Here is a 21,531-nt window from a genome sequence, read left to right on the forward strand (position 1 = left end):
TCTAGGACTGGTTCAAGTAAATATGACAGTTTTTGATAGCCCCTAACTATTTAATAAGTTTTTAGTCTCTGAAAATATTAAAATGAGGGTTTAAAAAAAATACAGTTTAAACATGAGCTAAAATTAAAGAATACCATTATAGGACTAATGTTTTAAAATTGGATGCAATTTAGGTCACAATATTATGGTTTTCATAATATGTGTAATTGTATTATGATTGTAATTGAACTATAACAAACACATTTTTTCTTAATAGTGTGAACATACACAATATAAATACAACCAACTAAGATTAATAACTTAAGATCAACCATAAATCTTATTCAAACTTTTTTTATGAGTAAGGATTCGAGACAAGTGATACACAATAACATATAAAAGACGACATATAATTACATTTTTATCATTTTATTCATCATGAAATTACATTTTTATTATTGGAAATATGAATAGAAATAATTACTTGTCTCTCCATTAATAATTGAGAAGATATTGTTCTTTTTGTACGCATCTTAACAATTACCTAAGATTGTGTAAAACCCTAAAATCAACACATCTTTGGTAACCTTGTTGGCAGTTGACACCTTTGCAAAGACTTTTTCATCCATATGATTGTGTCAACACTCAAAACACAAGACTTTGATTTTCAAACAATATTAAACAAATATTTGTTTACCGCATATATAGCAGTCTTCAATATATAACAATTATTGCACCAATGCACCACCACTATATATACAGATATACTGCTAGTTTTGTTTGTTCAGAAACTTGTAAGGAATAGCTCAACATATAGTTATGGACAAAACTTACTTTCTTTTCACTTTACTATTCTCATTTCACTATTTCATGGCAATGGCTTCCTTAGATATAGACCAATCTGCATTACTAGCCTTTAAATCTTATATAACTTTAGACCCTCAAAACATATTGGCCAATAATTGGTCTACTTCATCCTCAAAGTGCAACTGGGTTGGGGTCACTTGTGATGCCAACTTCAGTAGAGTCATAACCCTAACTCTACCAAACATGGGTTTAAATGGTACAATTCCTTCTAACTTGGGAAATTTATCTTCTCTTGTTGAACTTGACCTTCACAACAATAGCTTTCATGGAATAGTTCCCAATGAGTTGGCCTTGTTATCTAGGTTGGAGAGTTTCAACTTATGCAACAACAATTTTGGTGGAGAATTTCCAACATGGGTGGGGGAGTTATCTAAACTAGAGTTTCTGAGTCTATGTAATAACAGTTTTTCAGGTTCAATTCCTGCATCACTATCCAACTTGGAAGGGCTAGAGAGATTGGATTTGAGCTTTAATTCCATTGAGGGGAGCATTCCACCAGAGCTTGGAAGGCTTCCAAACTTGACTGTTTTGGATTTGGCACACAATGGGCTATCTAGTGATATTCCTTCTTCAATCTTCAATATTTCCACACTGCAAGTGGTTGATTTGTCCTATAATTCCTTATCAGGTATCTTATTCTATCTTTACGAAGAAAATTTTAGTTACTAGGTTCTATATGGTGTTCTTTTGTGGTTGATCGGATAGGTCGGACTGAAGGTTTAGGCAAGAATTCTTTTAGTACCTGGGTGGAGGTTGACTTGGACCTGCCGATGGAGGTACCTGAAAAGGCTCTCCGATTGTCAAGTCAATATGAGTATATTGGTAGTAGGAAGTAGAGAATATATCTTAGAGAATAATTAATGAAGGAATATTAATGAATAGAGATATTTCCCGTTGGGGATACTCCTATTTATAGTGGTTGAGATGAATGACGTGTATTTGAGGATACTGTTGCTCTAACCGACCATTCTGGCATGTCGGGAGCTATTTTCCCATATCAGGCTCATACTCTGTGCATAGTTGACTTGTTGCTTGTGCCAGGTCTGGTAGCCACATCTCAGATTTGTCCTGGCCGTGTTGGCAGGAGGAGAGGTGGGATAACAGATGCTACAACGGTGTGTTGTTAGCAGCGTGTCAAGCAGAGATGGTCCCAAACCCGACATGGTGAGTCCGGTCAATGAGTCTGTAAAGTCCGTTGACATAGGCCTTGACCGGTTGAGAGGGAGGACCATCCAAACATATTGGATATTCGGTTGATCAGAATGGAACATTTGAATTAAGATGTATGTAATTACTATTATAGGCCATGAGTAAGTAAACCAAGTTGTTGATGAATATTTGAGTTTGGCTTATTAAATATTCCATTGTTTAGCTAAAGAAGGTTGAGTTTAGAGACGAGCTTGATTATTAAAATGAGTCAAGCTTAATCTGTATAACCTTGACATTAAGAGCAAGTGGATATCTTGCATGACTTGCATATATATGTACTATAATTTTATTTTGGATAAATGAGCTAGATTGAGAAATCTTGAATGTTAAAAAAATATTTTGATTTTATATTTTATGATTTTGTGAAATATGAAATTATAGGAATGATTTAGGAAGAAATTAAATTTTATAAAAGAAAAATTATCAATCCATAACTAAGCTACATAAGTCAAATTTAAGCATTAAATTTTTAAATAAGTCAAACTCAAACTTCACATTTGATTCCATAAATAAATAAGTGAATCTCAAATAAGCTATTTTCACCCATCAATCATAAAATTTAGCTCATTAACACCTCTAGGTTCACCACTACATATTATATGTTTTTAGTGTGAAAAGCAATATTATAAGTACTTATAAGACAACACCTAAACTTTTCTGTATTCTTTCATATATCTTTAATTTCTTTAATTCTTAATTGTAGAGATATGACTTACATTTGTATTAATTTGAGGTGATTAATCTAATCAACCTTAACTTTTTTCCTCTAAATGGTAGGAAACATTCCTCAAAAACTTGGAGATTTGTCAGAGCTTAGAAGTATAAATTTGAGCATAAATAAACTTGAAGGCTCTATACCATTGTCATTGTTCAACATGTCAACTCTTGAAGAGATTCAATTCACTTACAATAATTTATCTGGTTCTCTTCCAATGGACTTGTGTAATGGAGTTCCAATGCTTGAAATGCTTGACCTATCTGGCAATGCATTTTCTGGTCTATTTCCATCAAATTTGCTTCAATGTAAACAGCTCAAATATTTGAAGGTTATTGGTAATAGATTAAATGGTAACATATCTAATGAGATTGGGAAATTACCTATGCTTCAGGTGTTGGATCTTAGTAACAACAATATAACAGGTATATTATTTCATTATTTTTTATCAATCTTTATATTTGATTCAGTGTTAATACATCTTATCTCAATTTACACACATGTTTTAATCTGAATAATGGTCTAATTAACTTGTATTATTTGTGTATAGAAAAAACTTGGTTAGAAGAAATAAAAATGATTTGAGTGATGAGTATGAAGCATTTAGAATGAATTGATATTTATATTTAACTATTTTGCAGGTGAAGTTCCAGCATCTCTTTTCAACATCTCCACTTTGAGAGTAATTAATCTAAGGGACAATTTCTTTATTGGTAAACTTCCACAAACAATGTGTCAGAATTCTCCCTTACTTCAACAGTTTAATTTAACAAATAATAAAGTTGGAGGAATCATTCCAAAGTCTATTAGCAACTGCACCTCATTGAAAAGTTTACTAATGGGATTCAACTTTTTCACAGGTTTTCATCTCATATTCCTTCTTAATTTCATTTATGTATTACTACTTTGCAGCATTCAAATCAATGCTTTATTTTATTGTGACTATTCTTTCATTTTATGGACAATTATGTCCAATTAAACACTTAGATGAATTATATACAAAACGTTATGAAAATTCAAAGGAAATATGAAGAAATTAATAAATTAATTAAGATTTGTTTTTTCATAGTAAAGTTTAGCGCAACGATAAGTTGTTGCCTAGTGACCCGAAGTTATTGGAGAGTCTTATACTTTTGGATAACTATCATGACATTTTATACTCAATGTAAAGTATAAGTTGAGTATAAAATGAGTAGTATAAATCTTAATTATGCTAGTTTATTACATAGCTCATTGATGTCCAACAATTTAAATTTTGATGCTTTATTGCAGGTACCATACCTTATGAGCTTGGTGAGTACTTGAAAAACCTTGCTATATTGCATTTGCAAAATAACAACTTGAGAGGATCTATTCCATCAAGTATCTTCAACATCTCAGGGTTACAAAGTCTGTCACTATCATATAACCAACTCTCAGGAAATCTTCCAATTTATCCATATCATACCCTTTCCAATCTCCAATTCCTTTACCTTACAAACAATTCTCTGAGTGGAGAAATTCCTACTAGTCTTTTCAATGCTTCAATGCTTTCTAGCCTATTACTTATCAACAATTCATTCACAGGAGTTATACCTGATTCTATAGGAAATTTAATAAACCTACAACAACTTGGACTATTAGGAAACAATTTGACTAGTGATCCAGCTTCTTCAGAAATTAGTTTCCTAACTTCATTGACAAAGTGTAGGAAACTAAAAAGTCTTGTATTATCATACAATCCTCTAAATGGAGTACTTCCAAGTTCTATAGGAAATCTCTCAAACTCATTGCAATCTTTTTTAGCATGGAACTGTAATCTCAAGGGTCAAATTCCTTCACAGATCAGAAATTTAAAGAACTTGTTCGATATTAGTCTTCGCGACAATCAACTCTTCGGACAAATTCCTAGTACAGTTGGCTCTTTGTTGTTTCTCCAACGTTTGGATCTTTCAGACAACAACCTTAATGGCTCTATCCCAGATCAGATTTGTCAACTAACAAATTTGGCTGAGATGTCTCTTAACAATAACAATATTTTTGGGCTAGTGCCAGAATGCTTGGGGGGTCTTACAAAACTGAGAAAACTTTATTTGGATAACAATAACCTAAACTCTATTATACCTTCTACCCTTTGGAGCCTTAGTGACATATTGGAAGTGAGTTTATCTTTTAATGGTTTTAGTGGATCTTTGCCAACTGATATAAGTGGCATGAAAGCTGTGATAAAATTGGATATATCAAATAATAAGCTTTCAGGGAATATTCCTAGTGATATTGGTGATTTACAGAAATTAATAAACCTCTCATTAGCAAATAATATGTTACAAGGGCCTATTCCTGATTCATTTGGCAGCATGCTAAGTTTGGAATATTTGGACCTTTCCAACAATACTTTATCAGGCATTATCCCCAAGTCTCTAGAGAAACTTGTTTATCTCCGATTTATCAACTTGTCTTATAATAGATTAGAAGGAGAAATTCCTTCTGGTGGTGAATTTGCAAATTTCACAGCTAAATCATTCATGATGAATAGTGCACTCTGTGGTAGACCTGATCTACATGTTCCACCATGTCCTAGAGGAGCAGAACATGGCAAGAAAACCAAAAAGCTTGTGTTGAAGTTGGTTTTACCCTTAACTCTTTTTGGTGCACTTATTGGTTTTGCATTTCTCATAATACACATGAGAAAATATAGTAAAGGGTCAAGTATTGTTGTCTTACCATCATTCCGATTTGCGAGTCGAATTTCCTACTATGAACTTTCGGATGCAACTAAAAGTTTTGATGATAGCAATCTTATTGGTAAAGGGGGTATTGGTTCTGTATTCAGAGGTGTGCTTTCAAATGGAATGGTTGTTGCAGTTAAAGTCTTCAACTTGGATGTGCAAGGGGCATCAAGGAGTTTCGACATAGAATGTGAAGCAATGCGCAATCTTCGTCATCGAAATCTAGTAAAAGTCATTACTAGCTGTTCAAATGAATTTGATTTCAAAGCTCTAGTAATTGAATTTGTGCCAAATGGTAGCTTGGAGAAGTGGTTGTATTCTTATAACTATTTCATTCCTTTTTTACAAAGGTTGAATATAATGATAGATGTTGCATCTGCTTTGGATTATCTTCATTATGGTAATTCAAAACCAGTGGTGCACTGTGACTTGAAGCCAAGTAATGTTTTGTTGGATGAAGATATGGTTGCTCATGTTTGTGACTTTGGCATTGCTAAACTCTTAGAAGAAGGACAATCTAGAGAACTTACCAACACCTTAGCAACTATTGGTTACATGGCTCCAGGTACTGATTACGTATATTTGCTGTCCTTTATTTTGATTTCTTGTATTATAATGTAGTATATGAAGTTTTTAGGCAAGGATATTTTTAGTGTGCATGTATAATATATCAATGGAAATTGTGATTGCAGAATATGGATCAGAAGGTATTGTGTCTATTAAAGGAGATGTGTATAGCTATGGTGTTATGCTGATGGAAGTGTTTACAAGAAAGAGGCCAACAGATGAAATGTTTATAGATGGACTAAGCTTAAGGTCATGGATTAAAGATTCATTATTACTAAATGAGATCATTCATATTGTTGATCCTAACTTGATGGAGGAAGAGGAATTATTTATTCCTCCAAAGAAAGTAGCTTTATTAAGTATCATGGAGTTGGCTTTCAATTGTTCTTCAGATTCACCAGCTGAGAGAATGAACATGAAGGAAGTCTTAGACAGCTTAAACAAAATAAGAACCATATTTTTACAGATTGTATAACAATATTTATGCTAAAAAGGTTGTGAACTAGTTAATTAATCACTGTGCTAAGGTTTATTTTATGCTATAAGTATGTTATACTTTATGTTATTTTTCAGATCAATGTACTAAGGTTTATTTTTGCTATATTTATGAACCACCCATATAAGAAAAATTCAAGCTTTCTCCTCGCTTAGTCCAGCCTACATCTATTGTAAGAAAAAACAAAAACTAACGGCCTAAAAGAACGTACATTTCTTCATTTTTTTTGTTCCTCCCAAAATTCCAGTAATTACATAATCAAATTATATATATAAATTTAATTTACAAATTAATAATTTATCTTAACTAATATATAATTAATCGTAAATTACACAATATATTTTGAGTTTAACTTAATCATACTTATCACTATTTTTTAAATCATTACACTTACTTATAATATATATAAATTAAGGTAAGAGTGATTTATACACTTATAAAAATTAAAATAATTTTTTTTATATAATTTCAATAAAATGCAAAAAAAATAAGTATAATTTACTTAAATGTTTAAAGGTGAGATGTAATATCTATTATAATTTCTCAAGCATACTGCTTTGAATTATAAAAACACAAATCATATTAAGTGATATCGAATAAACTAAAATATTTCAAAATTTTATAAAGATATTAGAAAGAACTAATTTTGATTGATATTTAAAATGATTTTAGGGTTTCTAAGTTCCAAGGATTAAATTGTTCCTTTAAATCTGATAGAATAAGGGTTTATTGTTTAGGAAAAAAAAGTGGAATTATAATTGAAAAGTGGATTAATCTAGAATCGATTACAGGATAATGGCTTCAAATCCAAGCATGGTTGATCTAACAAAGCAAGCCAGGAGCCATGAAATCGCCATCGCTGAACTCGAAAACCTTCCTTCTTCCAGAGTAACTTTTATTAAATTTATTTACTTTTCTCCTTTTTCCCTTTATTTATACTAAATTACCATTCACCCGTTCTTGTATTGAATTGTGGTTGCTATGATTGTAGTTAGGTTAGGTTTAACGCAATTGCTTCAATATGTATAATTAGGGTTACAGCACAAGATTCATGAATTACTTCTTATTATTATTATTATAGGCTGTTTATCAGAGAAATGGGAACTTGTTTTTTCGTACAACTGTCTCAAAAGCAACTACAATGGAGCAGAGTAATGATTCTTCAATTTTCTTCTTTCTTTTATAGTTAACATATGAAGTGCAGCATTTTTGTTGTTGTTGATAAATTCTCCCAATTTGTTGTGTTTGATAGAGCAACTTGATTCAGCTAAAGCTAAGATGAAAATTATTCAATGATAAGGCTATGATGGTTGGGTATTTTTGTCAGCAATGGAGACTGATGTGTCTACTTGGAGACTTCATGTAAGATTTGATTTGATGCTGTAAGTTATGTAGAATGCATTCACTCCAATGATATTGTTGTTATAAACTATCAAATGAGCATGTCTATGTATGGATGATGTTATACATCGGTGAAGTTTGTGTTATGCAGTCGACAACCAATGTAAAACTCAGTCTTTGATATGAAATGAGTTGCTTATTTTCAGTCCACTTAGTGAAGCTATACTCCATTTTCACTTGAGCATAGTGTTCAATGGGAATTGATCCTCTCATGTGCTATAGAGAAAATGGACACAGGGTTGAAATGCTGAGAAAATTTATTGAAGAAATTTCTTTTTTGTTATTTCTGTGTCAACCCATTAGAGTGTATATAAGCAATACATACATGTCTTTCACACCTTGGAGTGGTTAACCAACATGTTCGACCACATGCAGGCACAAATTTGTAACTGCCTTTCACTTTGTACCTTGGACTGATGAGCCCAGTCATCAAAGACTGAGTTCGATATTGCCATTCCTATTAGTAAAGAAGCAAGTGAAATGGCCACCATAACTATTTGCCCTCTTTTAATGTATTGCCGGGTGTTTTATAGTTGAGTGCAAATTGGAGAGCCTTTTTGTATTGCCCACACTTCCTCAAAATAACATTAGAAGCCTCCAAGAGTAGTAGAGCAGCCTGATGTATGAGGCTTCCACTTAGTGGGATCTTAGGAGGGTATATGTATATAGTCTTACCATCACAAACGAAGATAGACCGTTTCCAATATTTGAACTCATAATACAAACCACAGGTCAAATAACTTTACCACTGTGTTGAGGCTAACTCTTAAGCCTCCAAGAGTTGTAACACACCAAATACCCCACCCCATTTAAAATAAGCACACCAAATACCCACCCCATTTAAAATAAGCACCGCCAGCATTAAGCTTCATTTCTTCTAAAGTAGAGTATCTCATAGGACTCAATGCATATGAAGGAGGAAGGACTCAAGCCTGGATGATCTTATTGCTGCATCACAGTGCAGCAATCTCACCGATTTGCACAACTAGAGCCCCCACCACCATAACAACTTCAGTGACTTGTAGACCCTTGCAATTAGTCATGGCTTATGATTAACCCGAATTAGATTTTTACTTAGTGCATGTAGATAAACCCATGTATAGCAGTTTTGGTGTCAATGAGAATTGTTTTTCAGTCACAACTTCCATATGGGGTCAAACAGAGAGGCAATGTCTCAAACAGGATTGTGCTCATAGGAAAATTCCTCCAATGTCCTATTCTTATCACATATGACATTAGTACAGAACATATTAAATATATATATGAATCTTGAAAAGCCAAAATCTCAACCAATTCCATAGATTTTCTTCATTTGATAGAACAAGATTAGAAACCAAAAAGTGGTAGCTTCCTATACTGTGTATGACCACATGACAATCCCACATATATGCAATAATAATGTGGCACTATCATTGTCGCAGTACCAAAATGCTAATAATCACCACTTTACTCTTTGATCACAACGTGGGCAATAATGCACCATGGAATGACACGAATCAAATGTGATTGTGTCCCTGTTGAACATGGTTACCTAACGCAGTAGAAATATAATAAATGAATGTGTTAATGCATGAACATTATGAAGTAGGTACAGTAATGAAGTTCCTCAAGGCACAAAACCATGCTTGAAATAAGCTTTCACTTGAAACCCAAATAGAAATACTTTCACAAAATTGGCAAGGTAGATAAGATCAAAATCAGAAATTATGGTGTAAACTTTCAGCAAAATAAAGCTATTGTTTTTGTAGGTCAATGGAAAAATATACATTCACGAATGAAGTAAACAAATGTACCTATCTAAAAGTGATTGATCAACGTGGAGGTGAATTGTGCTCCAAGACAACCTCTACCATTTGGACTAGAGAATAGAAAGTTAATCTTATCACTATGTTACTACAGGTCAAAGACAAAAGTAAAGTATTTTTCTTTGAATGTTTTCACTTTTTACTTAAACCAATAAAAAGAAGACAAATAGTTTCATGTTTTTTCGGTACCACGAAAAATATTTTTTTTAGGTAAGGAACTAATTCATTTTAGGTTTGTGAATGTCCATCTTAACGAGTGTCGTTCCCAAAACACTTGTGATGTAGCTATGTTTAATATTTTCAACATTGCTTAACCTTCAAACAAGAATACAAGGTAAATATTTGAGTACCCTTCCAAAATCTATTTGATATTCTAAAATAAGAATGATATTTTTTTAATCTATTAATCAAGTATATGAAGAACCAAGCAAAGCCTGATAGAATATTTGACTCAACTTAACCATGATATCATCCTGACATCAATGATTGAGATAGCATGTCAGCAAATAATATTTTTACTGTAGCCATGCATCAATAATTAAGGTATTATGTCAGCAAATATTAACCTATATAGTATATATCCAACTTGCTAGAATGCTAGTATGCAATGTTCCCATATTTAATAGAAAACAAGTTATGCATAAAACATTTAAAAACACACAAAATGAGTAATTTATCACACTTAATAAAAAGTATTTTAACATATTTAATATTTTTTTGTATTATCAATGATATTATCTTACTCTTTTTGTAATGAACTAATACCTTTTGTGGATGTGGTTGTCTCTTCTAATAAGTGTCGCTACCAAAAATTAAATATTTGACATTTTAGCATGATTATCTGGTCGCTTGCATTCCAAGAGTGTTAGCTAATTAAAAGTGGTGGTAGGTTATGGTGATTGTTATGATAGTTATGTTGTGGAATACCCAGTCAAAGGGGAAAAAACAAGTATTAACTACGATAGTAAAATTAAAGATGCTTTGAAAGATATGATTTAATTAATAATTTGATAAAATATCGCTTAATATGATGTTTTGGATCATTGTCTTTTACAAATGAATAATTGTGTGCCAGCACTTGGTAAAGATGGTTGAGATTTCTTATGTAATAAATACCTTGATATAAATATACCCATAATATCAAGATACGAGTCTCTTTAGTTTAAGTAACTCAAAAAATGTTCCTTTGGATAATTTAAAGAGTGTAAATATATGTCACTATATCAATTTATTTTTATTTTTAATCTTATTAACTTTTAATTTAAAGTAATGCAAATGAATAGTGAATATTGTATTGATCGTGTATAAATTTTTACACTATCAATATATAATTATTATACTCTATCTACCATTCTATCCACCTGTGTAAATATTTATCCATATTTGCCAAAATATGTAATCTATATCTGTATAAACATTTATACACTTAATAAGTTATCTACCATTCTATCCACCTAACTAATGAAATGAAACACACCGTCCATTCCATTCCCTCTTGTTTAATTAATACATAAAAACAATGTGAAATGTGTGATGAAATATAGAAACCAAATCTTTGAATAAGTGTATACATATTAAATTTTAATAGAGTTTGAAATGTACCGTATCGTTAACATAAAATAGATTACATTGTCAACTTATCATTCACTATTTATTCGTATTACTTTTGTTTGAAAGTCAATACTAATTAACATATAAATTATGAATGATTTACTATAGTGAAAAAACACTTAAATTGTTAGTATAATTACATATTAAATCCGTCATAATATATAAATATGAGTACTTTCATAAATTATATTACTACATGTACTTATATCACCTATGATTTATTATAAAAATAATTAATTTTTAATTTTAAAAGTAAAAATATTTTTTCTAACTAATTATATAAATTACACAATTTGTAGGGACATATGCTTTCCCATAAATATGACTTTTTCTTCAACGAGGCAAGAGCCTTTGGTAGTGTTTGAGTAGTGACGTCAGTGTTAACGTAAGCCAACCCCAGCTTCGGACGCTGACGTCATCTCTGTCGTCATCCAAACTACTTCATCTACATTACATTCATGTTCTCTCTCTCTTCTGTGACAACGATAAACGAAGCTTCCTTTCGCAAATTTTTAACCTTTGACTTCTAAGTCTTCTCTGTAATTTCCCTTAGATTCTCTTTCTCTTTTCGTTTTCTGGGTCGATCAAAGTTCAAACCTTTTTCTCATTTCCATAGATCTAATACCAAAAGTTTTTACTTTCTCCTACTGGGTCGGCTTCCCCCTTTCTTAAATTCCTTATCAGTTTTGGGTTTTCTTTGATTATGCTGCTTTGGTGGCTCTGGAAATTCAAACAAATCGCTTCTTAATCTTTCTTGTTGTTGTTGTAGTAGTTTTGATGTGTTCAAATTTTTGCAGATATATCATTTTTTCTGTTCCATAGGGTGATTTAAGATTTATATTGAAAGTTTGACTCTTTCTTAGATGTCATGTATTTGATTACATAATATTTATCAGTGTTTATCATTCATAGTTTCTATTTATAGGTTGCTTCTGCTTTTTTTTCCTTTTTGGTCTTTGCTTCAATTAGTCATTAGAAAAGTTATTGGAATTCAATCTGTGAGGGAACATTGAAGTGTGATGTTTTTGAATATGTTCTACCTTTCTAGAATCAATTAGGTTCTCAAGTGTATTTAATGGCTCATTCAGCTGAACCTTCATCATCTTTAAGCTTTACATCATCTTTATCGAATGGTTCAGTCAACCACAACATGTGTACTTCTTATGGCACTGATCCTGGTCTTAACCTTGATGTCATAAGTTTGAGTAAGCTTAGCTCTAATTTGGAGCAGCTTTTGGTTGAATCTGATTCTGATTATAGTGATGCTGACATCGTAGTTGAAGGAATTTCGGTCGGTGTTCATCGATGTATCCTGGCCTCTAGGAGTAAGTTTTTCAATGAATTATTCAAGAAAGAGAAAAACTCATCAGAAAAAGAAGGGAAGTTGAAGTATTTCATGAGTGATATGTTGCCTTATGGTAAGGTTGGATATGAAGCCTTCAACATATTTCTAGGCTATGTATATACCGGAAAAATAAAGCCCTCTCCGACCGAGGTATCTACTTGTGTTGACAATGTGTGTCTTCATGATTCCTGTAGACCTGCAATTAACTTTGCTGTGGAATTGATGTATGCATCATCTATTTTTCAAATACCGGAGTTGGTATCACTTTTCCAGGTAAAGATTCTATTTTCGTCATTTAATTAAGTCCATTCCTAGTTACTTGGTCCTTTTTAGAAATATTTGATATCTATATTCTCTAATAATGATTTTCCTGTATGTCCATTCTGCATTAGAAAGGGGGAATAAGGAAATTTCTGGTGGCACACATTAATGCCAAGAAAGAAATTGTGGATGATGAAGTTGAGGGATTTCATTTTAATTAGGATTAATTGTTAATTCAACCAAACTTTTACATCAGTTGATTCTAAAGGAGTCTGAAATTGAGCTTTATGATTAGTGTACCATATATGTTGCTTTATTTAGCGTCATTCCTCGTACAGATTTCGTGCCTAGGCACTAGGTATTGACCTTAGCTCCATAGTAGCTTTATCGAAGTATTGACTACTGAATACAATGGACTCTATTTGATGTGCTAATCCTTGTAAAAAGTACATTTAGATTAACTTTGCATGTAAGTTACTACCAATATTGTGTCTGATCAAGCTTGAGGGTCAAGAAACTACTTAATACTTTAATTTGTGCAGAGACGTCTTCTTAACTTTATAGGAAGGGCACTTGTGGAAGATGTTATACCAATTCTCATGGTTGCTTTCCATTGTCAATTGAGTCAACTTGTCACTCAATGTGTTGACAGGGTCGCACGATCAGACCTAGACTGGATCTCTATTCAGAAAGAGCTTCCGTTTGAGCTATCAGAAAATGTTAAATTGCTTCGCAACCCTAAGAAAGATGTTGAAAATGATGATCCTCCTGTAGTGGACACTATATCTCTAAAACGAATCGTTAGAATACACAAGGCATTAGACTCAGATGATGTTGAGCTTGTTAAACTTCTTTTGAATGAGTCAGAAATTACTTTAGATGGAGCCAATGCTCTCCATTATGCTGCAGCCTACTGTGATCCGAAGGTTGTTTCTGAGGTACTTAGTTTGGGTCTGGCTGATGTCAATCTTCGGAATTCTCGGGGATACACGGTTCTTCACATTGCTGCCATGCGTAAGGAGCCTTCCATTATAGTATCACTTCTTACAAAAGGAGCTTTTGCATCAGATTTGACATTTGATGGTCAGAGTGCTGTTAGTATTTGCAAAAGGTTGACAAGGCCAAAGGATTATCATGCAAAAACAGAACAGGGGAAAGAAACAAACAAAGATCGGATATGCATCGATGTCCTTGAAAGAGAAATGCGAAGGAATCCATTGGCTGGGGATGCCTCTATATCTTCCCACACAATGGCCGATGATATCCACATGAAGCTACTATACCTCGAGAACAGGGGTATGGGAAATGGATGATAATCTTTAGCTCTTTGCTTGTCTTTTATACATCATCCTCATGGATTGTGCATCCAAGTTTTAGAATGCTTTGATTTCATACCTTGAAGTGAAAATTCCGAAAACTAATGTACTTTAACAACCGGAGATAATTTTCATATACTTGCTCTGATTTATATTCTTCTTTTCTTTCTTTCTACATACCTTTTTGTTATTTATTTTCCATTTAATTTGTTGATAATTAGGAACGTGGATACTTTTTTGAGGAAAATCTATTGTTCATAACTGATTTTACTTTGTTCATGGGATACTTATACTCAAACCATCAAATAAGAAGTAATACTTACTGCCTATTGCAGTGGCATTTGCGAGACTATTGTTCCCTTCGGAAGCCAAACTAGCCATGGACATCGCACATGCTGAGACAACATCGGAGTTTGCTGGTATTTCTGCACCTAAAGGTTCAAATGGAAGCATCAGGGAGGTTGATCTCAATGAGACTCCCATAATGCAAAACAAAAGACTTCTTTCCAGGATGGAAGCCCTAATGAAAACAGGTAATTCCAGCCTTTATATTGTCTGTTCCGAAGGTAATTACTTGGATACAAAGTCTTATGTATTTTCTCTTTCCCTTCTTCCTCGGTGAAGCTATCAATTGTTTACCTTACCTTTAAAGGGAATCTCATGGTCACTTTTTATCTTTATGCTTCTCATTTATAAAAAATCATTGTTGTCCTTAGTAAAAATAGAAAAACCGTGAAGATTATTTAACATGGAAAACTGCATAAAGCATGCAAGCGTGCGTAGTGTAATGGCGTACTTCACTCTTTAAATTGATCAAGTGTCTATTCCTTACAAAACAAAGTGTCACGTTTTCTCTTTGGTTCCATCCTTTTAGTTGAGTCAAAATATAAAATATACCATGTTCTATTTTATGTCTACCAAACACGACCTAAGGAAAATGACCAATGTTATGTTACTGTTAGAAGTTTAGATTATACTGGATCCTACATCTTACAGATGCATAATCCTTAAAATTATTTTGTTAGAAGTTTATTTTCCTCTTGTTACTCAAGTAGTTTGTGTTTTATTACATTTCTGACACCAACCATCTTCGGTTCTTATGGTTGTTGTGATGGTGGCAGTGGAGATGGGACGACGCTATTTTCCTCATTGCTCGGAAGTGTTAGACAAGTTCATGGAAGATGACCTGCTTGATTTGTTTTACCTCGAGAAGGGAACCCGAGAAGAGCAAGGAGTGAAGAGGAAGCGTTTCATGGAGCTCAAAGATGATGTCTACAAGGCTTTCACCAAGGACAAGGCTGGGTTTAGCCGCACCGGCATTTCAACTTCATCATCCTCTTCATCTCTCAGAGATTCTGTACATTACAAAGCTAGGAAAGTGTGAAAAAGCATAGTTTCTCTATGACTTGCATACACATATATAGTGCAAATTTGAAATGGTGATATAGCCACCATTTCTTATGTATCTGAAAACACAAAGTGGGAAGGTTGATCTCTTACTATCTTTTTTGTAATCAACTTGTGCAAGTATTTTGAAAATAATCTCCTCTCCCCTTTACAATACAGATTATTTAAGAAATTACATGGAGTCATTTTTTTGTACTGCTATTTCATATGCATCTTGACTTTTCCCTTAACATAAGGATGATATTTTTTTGGGTATAGTCTTAGCTATAAGATATTAATAATTTAAAATTTGTTATAGTAAATCATTGTCATAAAATTACTGTTTTGTTGTACTTAATTCCATATATCAACTATTGCTTTATTACCTATTTAGTGCTACCCTTGATTCATTACTTAAAAAATTGAATAGCTGATATTAAAAGGTGACAAATATAAAATGATAATTTTACCTTTGTTGTCTTGCCCCATTCCAATCTCATGTATTGTTTCTTTGACAGCATATATGTCTGGTCATGGCCAGAATGATTAATGAGTTAAATTTAAGATGGTTTTGAATAGATAAATTGTTGATTAAGGAGTTAAAATTGAATCAACATTAAAGATAAGCATGAACTTATTTTCTCATGTAATACACTAGAGTGAGTATAGAAAAATATGCATAGGAAGAATGATTATAAAGAGAGACAGAAAAAGATCATTGTCATGAGTTATTCTTCCTTTTTATAAAGGGAGTCTTTTGCTACCAAGTTAGTCATAAGTGCTATTTGATCTTACAAGTATTTTATAAACATTTGAGGATATGTGTAGGGAGTAGGGAAATCTTCAAATGATATAGAAATTTTAAAGCATTATAACGTTGTTCGATCGAAAACTAAAAACGCAACTATCGAAAACTTGTTTCTAATTTGTTTGTTGGAAATAGAAGAATTAACAACAACATTAAACTTATTTCTTATATAGACCCATGATTCCTTAAAGTACATAAATTCCTAACTGATAATGCTAACTACCTAAAAATCAGGAATGAATGATCTCATAATAAAAAAAATTTTAAAAAATCATAAAATTGTAGAAAAGACAGATTAAATTCCAATATTGAGTTGTATTCTTAACACATATTCACTGTTCACCATATCCAACACTTTCTTTGTCTTTATTGCAGTGCCCTCTATGTTATCTTACTGGTTTTGAGTTTCTAATAATGTTATTGAGTCTCTTCTTGCTTCTTCAAACTTCACACTTTCAAATCAAATCTCATTCACCAACAAATGTCTTCCTTTGAAGAACTTCCTCAATCACAAGATAAAAAACCACTTTCTTCATATATATGCCATGATCCAAAAAGCCTTGGTTCCTCAAGGAACAAGGTAGAGAAAGACAAAAATGGTTCTTCTTCATCTCAATTCAAAAGGGTTGCTTTATCTTCAGAAAGATCAAATTCTAAGTCATTGGTGTCAGCAGATTCAAGAACTTTTGCAGGACCCCTTATGGATGAAGTTGCTATTAAAGCAGTGATTGCTATTCTTAGTGGTTATGTTGGAAGATATGTAAAAGATGAACATTTCAGGGGAACAATCAGAGAGAAGTGTAATTCTGTGTTGGAGAGAAGAATAAAGGACTCAAGTGATGATGAGTTTTTTGTGAACATGGAACTTGGTATGGAAAAAGTTGATAGATTAGTAGAAGATCAAGGGACTAAGAAACATGCCAAAAATTTGAGAAACTCCATTGAGATTTTAACCATTGTTGCATCTTTGAATTCTAAAACTTCCAAGGATGCTTCAACTTGGGGTGTATCTTATTCCAATCTTTCTGCTTGTGCTGAATTGTATTTGGCAATAGCTTACAAGCTGCAGAAAAATGAAAGAGTTTCATCTAAGCATTTACTTCAAGTGTTTGGTGATTCTCCATGTTTGGCTAGAACCTATTTGCTACCTGATCTTTGGGAGCATTTTTTTCTTCCACATCTTCTCCATCTCAAAATCTGGTATAACAAGGAGCTTGAGTTCCTATCAAATGAAGAACATGGTGTGAAGAAAAAGAAAATGAAGGTTTTAAGCAAAGTATACAATGAAAAAATGGATACTGGAACTACTTTGTTTGCTTTGTACTACAAGCAATGGCTTAAAGTTGGGGCTAGTGAGCCTCCTTTTCCTATTGTTTCCTTGCCATCAAGACCAAGTTATGGATCATCGAGAAGAAGGTCTTCCGATTCGTCCATTTCAAATTCCTCCATCAACCCAAACTTGTAAGTAACATGGACATCTTACATACATAGCTGCATACACCACAATAACCATCTTTTTACAAGAAACACTTGTATTTATATCTATTAGTTATGTGCTTTATGTTTTGGTTCCCTGCAATAGATACAAAGCAGTGTTTGGCCCCCAAATAGAGCAGAAATCTTCTGGTCTTGGTGAACAGAATGGAGTGTTGACAATTAGTACATGCTCGGCGACTGATGAAAAACTGTGTGGAGATGAATATAATTGCAATTCTATTAAGGTTAGTTTTAGTTCCTTCATTTCATATATATGTAAGTCTTCTGATTAAACTATAGTATTGCAGTTCAGCAACATAACCTCCTTTCTAACAATTCACAGAAAGAAGACAATATGTATCCTGGAAGATGTTTAAGCCAAATTGACAAGAGTCATGCTCGATTATCGCCTGAGTCACAGAAATTGGACTATTTGCAGTGGTTTTCTTGCAGGGCCATACCAACAGAATGCTTCGCGAACAGCAACTATAGATCGAAGAATGCTTTGGTTAGACAAGAAACCAGTGTTTTCTCAAGTGATTTTGTTGGAGCTATTAGAACTTTATGTTCATCGGATATTCTAAGAGAATGCGAGTTCGCGATTCGTGTGATTACCAAAGCTTTGTTGAACTCTCCTGGTGATCCTCTCATTGAAGAAGCACTGACACAAACTACCGTAATTGAAGCTATTATAGAGGTGTTATTTGCCTCAACTGAAGATGATATTCTAGAATTGATTATATCAATTTTAGCAGAATTAATCGGAAGGAATAATGCAATTGGTGAAATTCTACTGAACTCTGATCCTCAACTAGAAATATTTGTGAGACTTCTAAGAAGTAGTAGTCTGTTTCTGAAAGCTGCAGTTCTGCTGTATCTATCAAAGCCACAGGCAAAACAGATGTTATCATCAGAATGGGTACCACTAGTACTTCGAGTGTTGGAATTCGGAGACAAATTGCAGACCCTATTCACAGTACAATGCAGTCCTCAAGTGGCCGCATATTACTTTTTGGACCAACTTCTTACTGGTTTCGATGAAGATAAGAATTTAGAGAACGCTAGGCAAGTTCTTTCACTCGGGGGATTGACCCTGCTAATGAGAAGAATTGAAGAAGGAAAGTTTAATGAGAAATATAATGCTTCTTTTATAGTTTTGTGTTGCATTCAAGCCGAAGGAAGCTGTAGAAGTTTTTTAGCTGATAATATAAATAAGACTTCTTTGTTGGAACTCATTGTTCTTGGAAATAAACAAAATTCCAGTGGCTATGCCTTTTCTGTCCTAGTTGAGTTGCTCTTTCTTGATAGGTATGCATTTCTTGCTTATCTGTCCAGATATCTTTCGCCCTTTTTTCCTCGTTTACCTTTTGTTTTTCTAACAGAAAAACACTAATAGTCTTTTGAAATCATGCCAGAAGAACCAAGATTTTAAATTTCTTAAGAGGGATTAAAGACGGATGGACTGGCTTAAACATAATGCACATTTTCTTCGTTTACCTTCAGAAGGCTCCATCCGAAGAACGCCCTTTCGTTGCAGTGATATTATTGCTGCTTGATCATATGGTAATTCTTTCAACTAACTAGTGATCATATGCAACAATTGGTTTATATTCAGTGATCCAAGTTATATTACATTCTACATGAAATTGATTTTAATATCTAGAAGAGTTCACAATGGAATGAATAGCAGTTGTGTTGCAGGAAGATCCTATCAAGGGAAGTTTATATAGAGAAGAAGCAATTGATGCAATTGTAGCTACTTTAAATAATCAAATATCTAATGATAGAGTTCAAGAGCAATCAGCCAAAGCTCTACTCTTATTAGGAGGCCACTTTTCTTGCAGAGGAGAATCATTAATGGAAAAATGGCTTTTACAACAAGCCGGTTTTCGAGAAATTTCCTTAGAAGATTCATTTCCCGGCAACGAAAGTATTGTTCATGATTCACTTTTCAATGTAAGCCTTAGCTAATAACTATGATTATCTTTTATGTCATGTTTAAATTACCTTTCTTTACTTCTCACACAAGTCACAAGTCACAAGTAGAACATGCTTCTAGTACTACTACTAGTGGTACCTTTTTTAAGCCCTTTTGAAATGATTGATTTTCCCTACGTGTCACTGATTAGACTAAAGATGAAGAAGATGAAAGTTGGCAAAAAAGAGCAGCTTGTATCTTATTCAAAAGTGGAAACAAGAATTTTCTGTCAGCACTTGCAGATTCAATAGCCAATGGCATTCCGTGTTTAGCGCGTGCAAGCCTCGTAACTATTTCATGGATGAGCAACTACCTCCACTTAGTTGAAGGTAGAAAGTTGCCACAAATGGCTTTTTCAATCTTGAGGCCACAGTTGCTACAATCATTGAATTATGATAAAGATGTTGAGGAAAGAGTGCTAGCTTCATATTCATTGCTCTCTCTAACCAAAAATTCAGGTACTAATTATTTTTTGGCCATCACCAAAACTATGCCAAACTTTAACTTTTGTCCTATAGGACTAGTTGTCTCAATTTTGTTCTCAAACTTTATATTTTGGCATCATATAAAAGGGTTTCAGAATAGATTCTGATTTTCAATATTAATAGCTATATTATATGCTTGTTTAACTTTTTCACAATTTTTATTTGTCCTTACTTTGGTATATATTCCTAGCAGCATGTGTCTCTGTCCTACAATCAGTGGATAAACACTCACTAAGAAATCTCAGAAATCTGTCTCTAGTGACATGGACTGCCAATGAACTTATCTCAATCATCTCAAAAAGCAGCTTGCAATCAAGACAATGATAAGCTGAATCTTTCAATGTTCATTCTTTCATATAAAGGTTACTGTAATCACCCTTGAATTTTTGTATAGTTTGAAATGGAATATTATGCCCCAAGGAACATAATATTTGTTTTGTTCATGATATAGCTTATTATGAGTTCCTAATCTGAAAAACTTGTTTAGCCTAAATAAGAAAGAAGCTACAGAAAAGTGACAAAACACATAAAAACAGTTTTCAATGCTAATACACCACAATTAGATCCTCCTTATTACTCATTTGTTCATACTTATTTCAATCAACAACCAACGACCATGTTTTTATCCTGCTAGGTAGAGTCGACTCATATTAATATGTTATGGTTATATTAACCGTCTTCAACGAAAATCTTTCAAATATTTGACGATATTACTAAGAGTCCAACCTAAGAGATGCCACATGTATTGTCTATCATTTACAACTAAGCATACATTCCTGATAGAGTTTCCATGTGGCACTTATTTTACTCACAGATACTACAAGTATAGCAGCATTTTTGACTTATTTATTTATGTGTTCACATGCATAGTGACCTACACTTACGTGGTCCTGCATGTGCACCTGCTTGCTTCAGACTGAGACAACCTAAGCATCCATTTCTCTATAAAAAGAATCTCTTGGATAAAAAATCTTCATTTCTTGTCAAGAGTTGCAGACAAAATGTACCGACCAACTTGGAATATAATTTAATAACTATGTGAATCTAATGCCATCATTCAATGCAAGAAACTATGACCATAGAGGACATATATCATAAATTAGGAATAAACTTCAATG

General features: G+C 33.1%; 3 protein-coding genes across 5 annotated transcripts; all 3 read left to right on the top strand.

Moving 5' to 3' along the window:
- On the top strand, positions 751 to 6,584 carry LOC109329200 (receptor kinase-like protein Xa21). Its single transcript, XM_019562871.1, has 5 exons — positions 751 to 1,474; positions 2,833 to 3,195; positions 3,412 to 3,630; positions 4,043 to 6,043; positions 6,171 to 6,584. Exons 1-5 carry the CDS (start codon positions 799 to 801, stop codon positions 6,518 to 6,520), a joined length of 3,609 nt encoding a protein of 1,202 aa, XP_019418416.1. The 5' UTR covers positions 751 to 798; the 3' UTR covers positions 6,521 to 6,584.
- On the top strand, positions 11,808 to 15,919 carry LOC109329808 (regulatory protein NPR3-like). Its single transcript, XM_019563645.1, has 5 exons — positions 11,808 to 12,253; positions 12,284 to 12,976; positions 13,507 to 14,260; positions 14,616 to 14,813; positions 15,402 to 15,919. The coding sequence occupies exons 2-5, from the start codon at positions 12,434 to 12,436 to the stop codon at positions 15,662 to 15,664; spliced, it is 1,758 nt and encodes a 585-aa protein (XP_019419190.1). The 5' UTR covers positions 11,808 to 12,253; positions 12,284 to 12,433; the 3' UTR covers positions 15,665 to 15,919.
- On the top strand, positions 16,805 to 20,878 carry LOC109330077 (putative E3 ubiquitin-protein ligase LIN). Of its 3 annotated transcripts, none has more exons than XM_019564083.1 (7): positions 16,805 to 17,935; positions 18,057 to 18,195; positions 18,294 to 19,258; positions 19,369 to 19,513; positions 19,652 to 19,906; positions 20,080 to 20,386; positions 20,604 to 20,878. In XM_019564083.1, exons 1-7 carry the CDS (start codon positions 16,956 to 16,958, stop codon positions 20,735 to 20,737), a joined length of 2,925 nt encoding a protein of 974 aa, XP_019419628.1. In that variant the 5' UTR covers positions 16,805 to 16,955; the 3' UTR covers positions 20,738 to 20,878. The 3 variants fall into 3 exon arrangements, with proteins under 3 accessions (XP_019419628.1, XP_019419626.1, XP_019419627.1); XM_019564081.1 differs by having other exon boundaries at positions 16,807 to 17,935; positions 19,366 to 19,513; XM_019564082.1 differs by having other exon boundaries at positions 16,808 to 17,935; positions 19,366 to 19,513; positions 20,607 to 20,878.

Source organism: Lupinus angustifolius, chromosome LG16 (genome assembly GCF_001865875.1).
Source record: "Lupinus angustifolius cultivar Tanjil chromosome LG16, LupAngTanjil_v1.0, whole genome shotgun sequence".
Lineage (NCBI taxonomy): Eukaryota > Viridiplantae > Streptophyta > Magnoliopsida > Fabales > Fabaceae > Lupinus > Lupinus angustifolius.

What these genes read in the sequence shown, in the direction of transcription:
- LOC109329808 (XM_019563645.1), top strand. Translation starts at nt 12,434, where the DNA reads ATGGCTCATTCAGCTGAACCTTCATCATCTTTAAGCTTTACATCATCT. An exon ending in AGTTGGTATCACTTTTCCAG is followed by an intron (nt 12,977 to 13,506) that starts GTAAAGATTCTA and finishes TAATTTGTGCAG; the next exon opens with AGACGTCTTCTTAACTTTAT. An exon ending in ACTATACCTCGAGAACAGGG is followed by an intron (nt 14,261 to 14,615) that starts GTATGGGAAATG and finishes TGCCTATTGCAG; the next exon opens with TGGCATTTGCGAGACTATTG.
- LOC109329200 (XM_019562871.1), top strand. Translation starts at nt 799, where the DNA reads ATGGACAAAACTTACTTTCTTTTCACTTTACTATTCTCATTTCACTAT. An exon ending in GTCCTATAATTCCTTATCAG is followed by an intron (nt 1,475 to 2,832) that starts GTATCTTATTCT and finishes TCTAAATGGTAG; the next exon opens with GAAACATTCCTCAAAAACTT. An exon ending in TATTGGTTACATGGCTCCAG is followed by an intron (nt 6,044 to 6,170) that starts GTACTGATTACG and finishes TTGTGATTGCAG; the next exon opens with AATATGGATCAGAAGGTATT.
- LOC109330077 (XM_019564081.1), top strand. Translation starts at nt 16,956, where the DNA reads ATGTCTTCCTTTGAAGAACTTCCTCAATCACAAGATAAAAAACCACTT. An exon ending in TATTGCTGCTTGATCATATG is followed by an intron (nt 19,514 to 19,651) that starts GTAATTCTTTCA and finishes GTTGTGTTGCAG; the next exon opens with GAAGATCCTATCAAGGGAAG. An exon ending in TTCATGATTCACTTTTCAAT is followed by an intron (nt 19,907 to 20,079) that starts GTAAGCCTTAGC and finishes GTCACTGATTAG; the next exon opens with ACTAAAGATGAAGAAGATGA.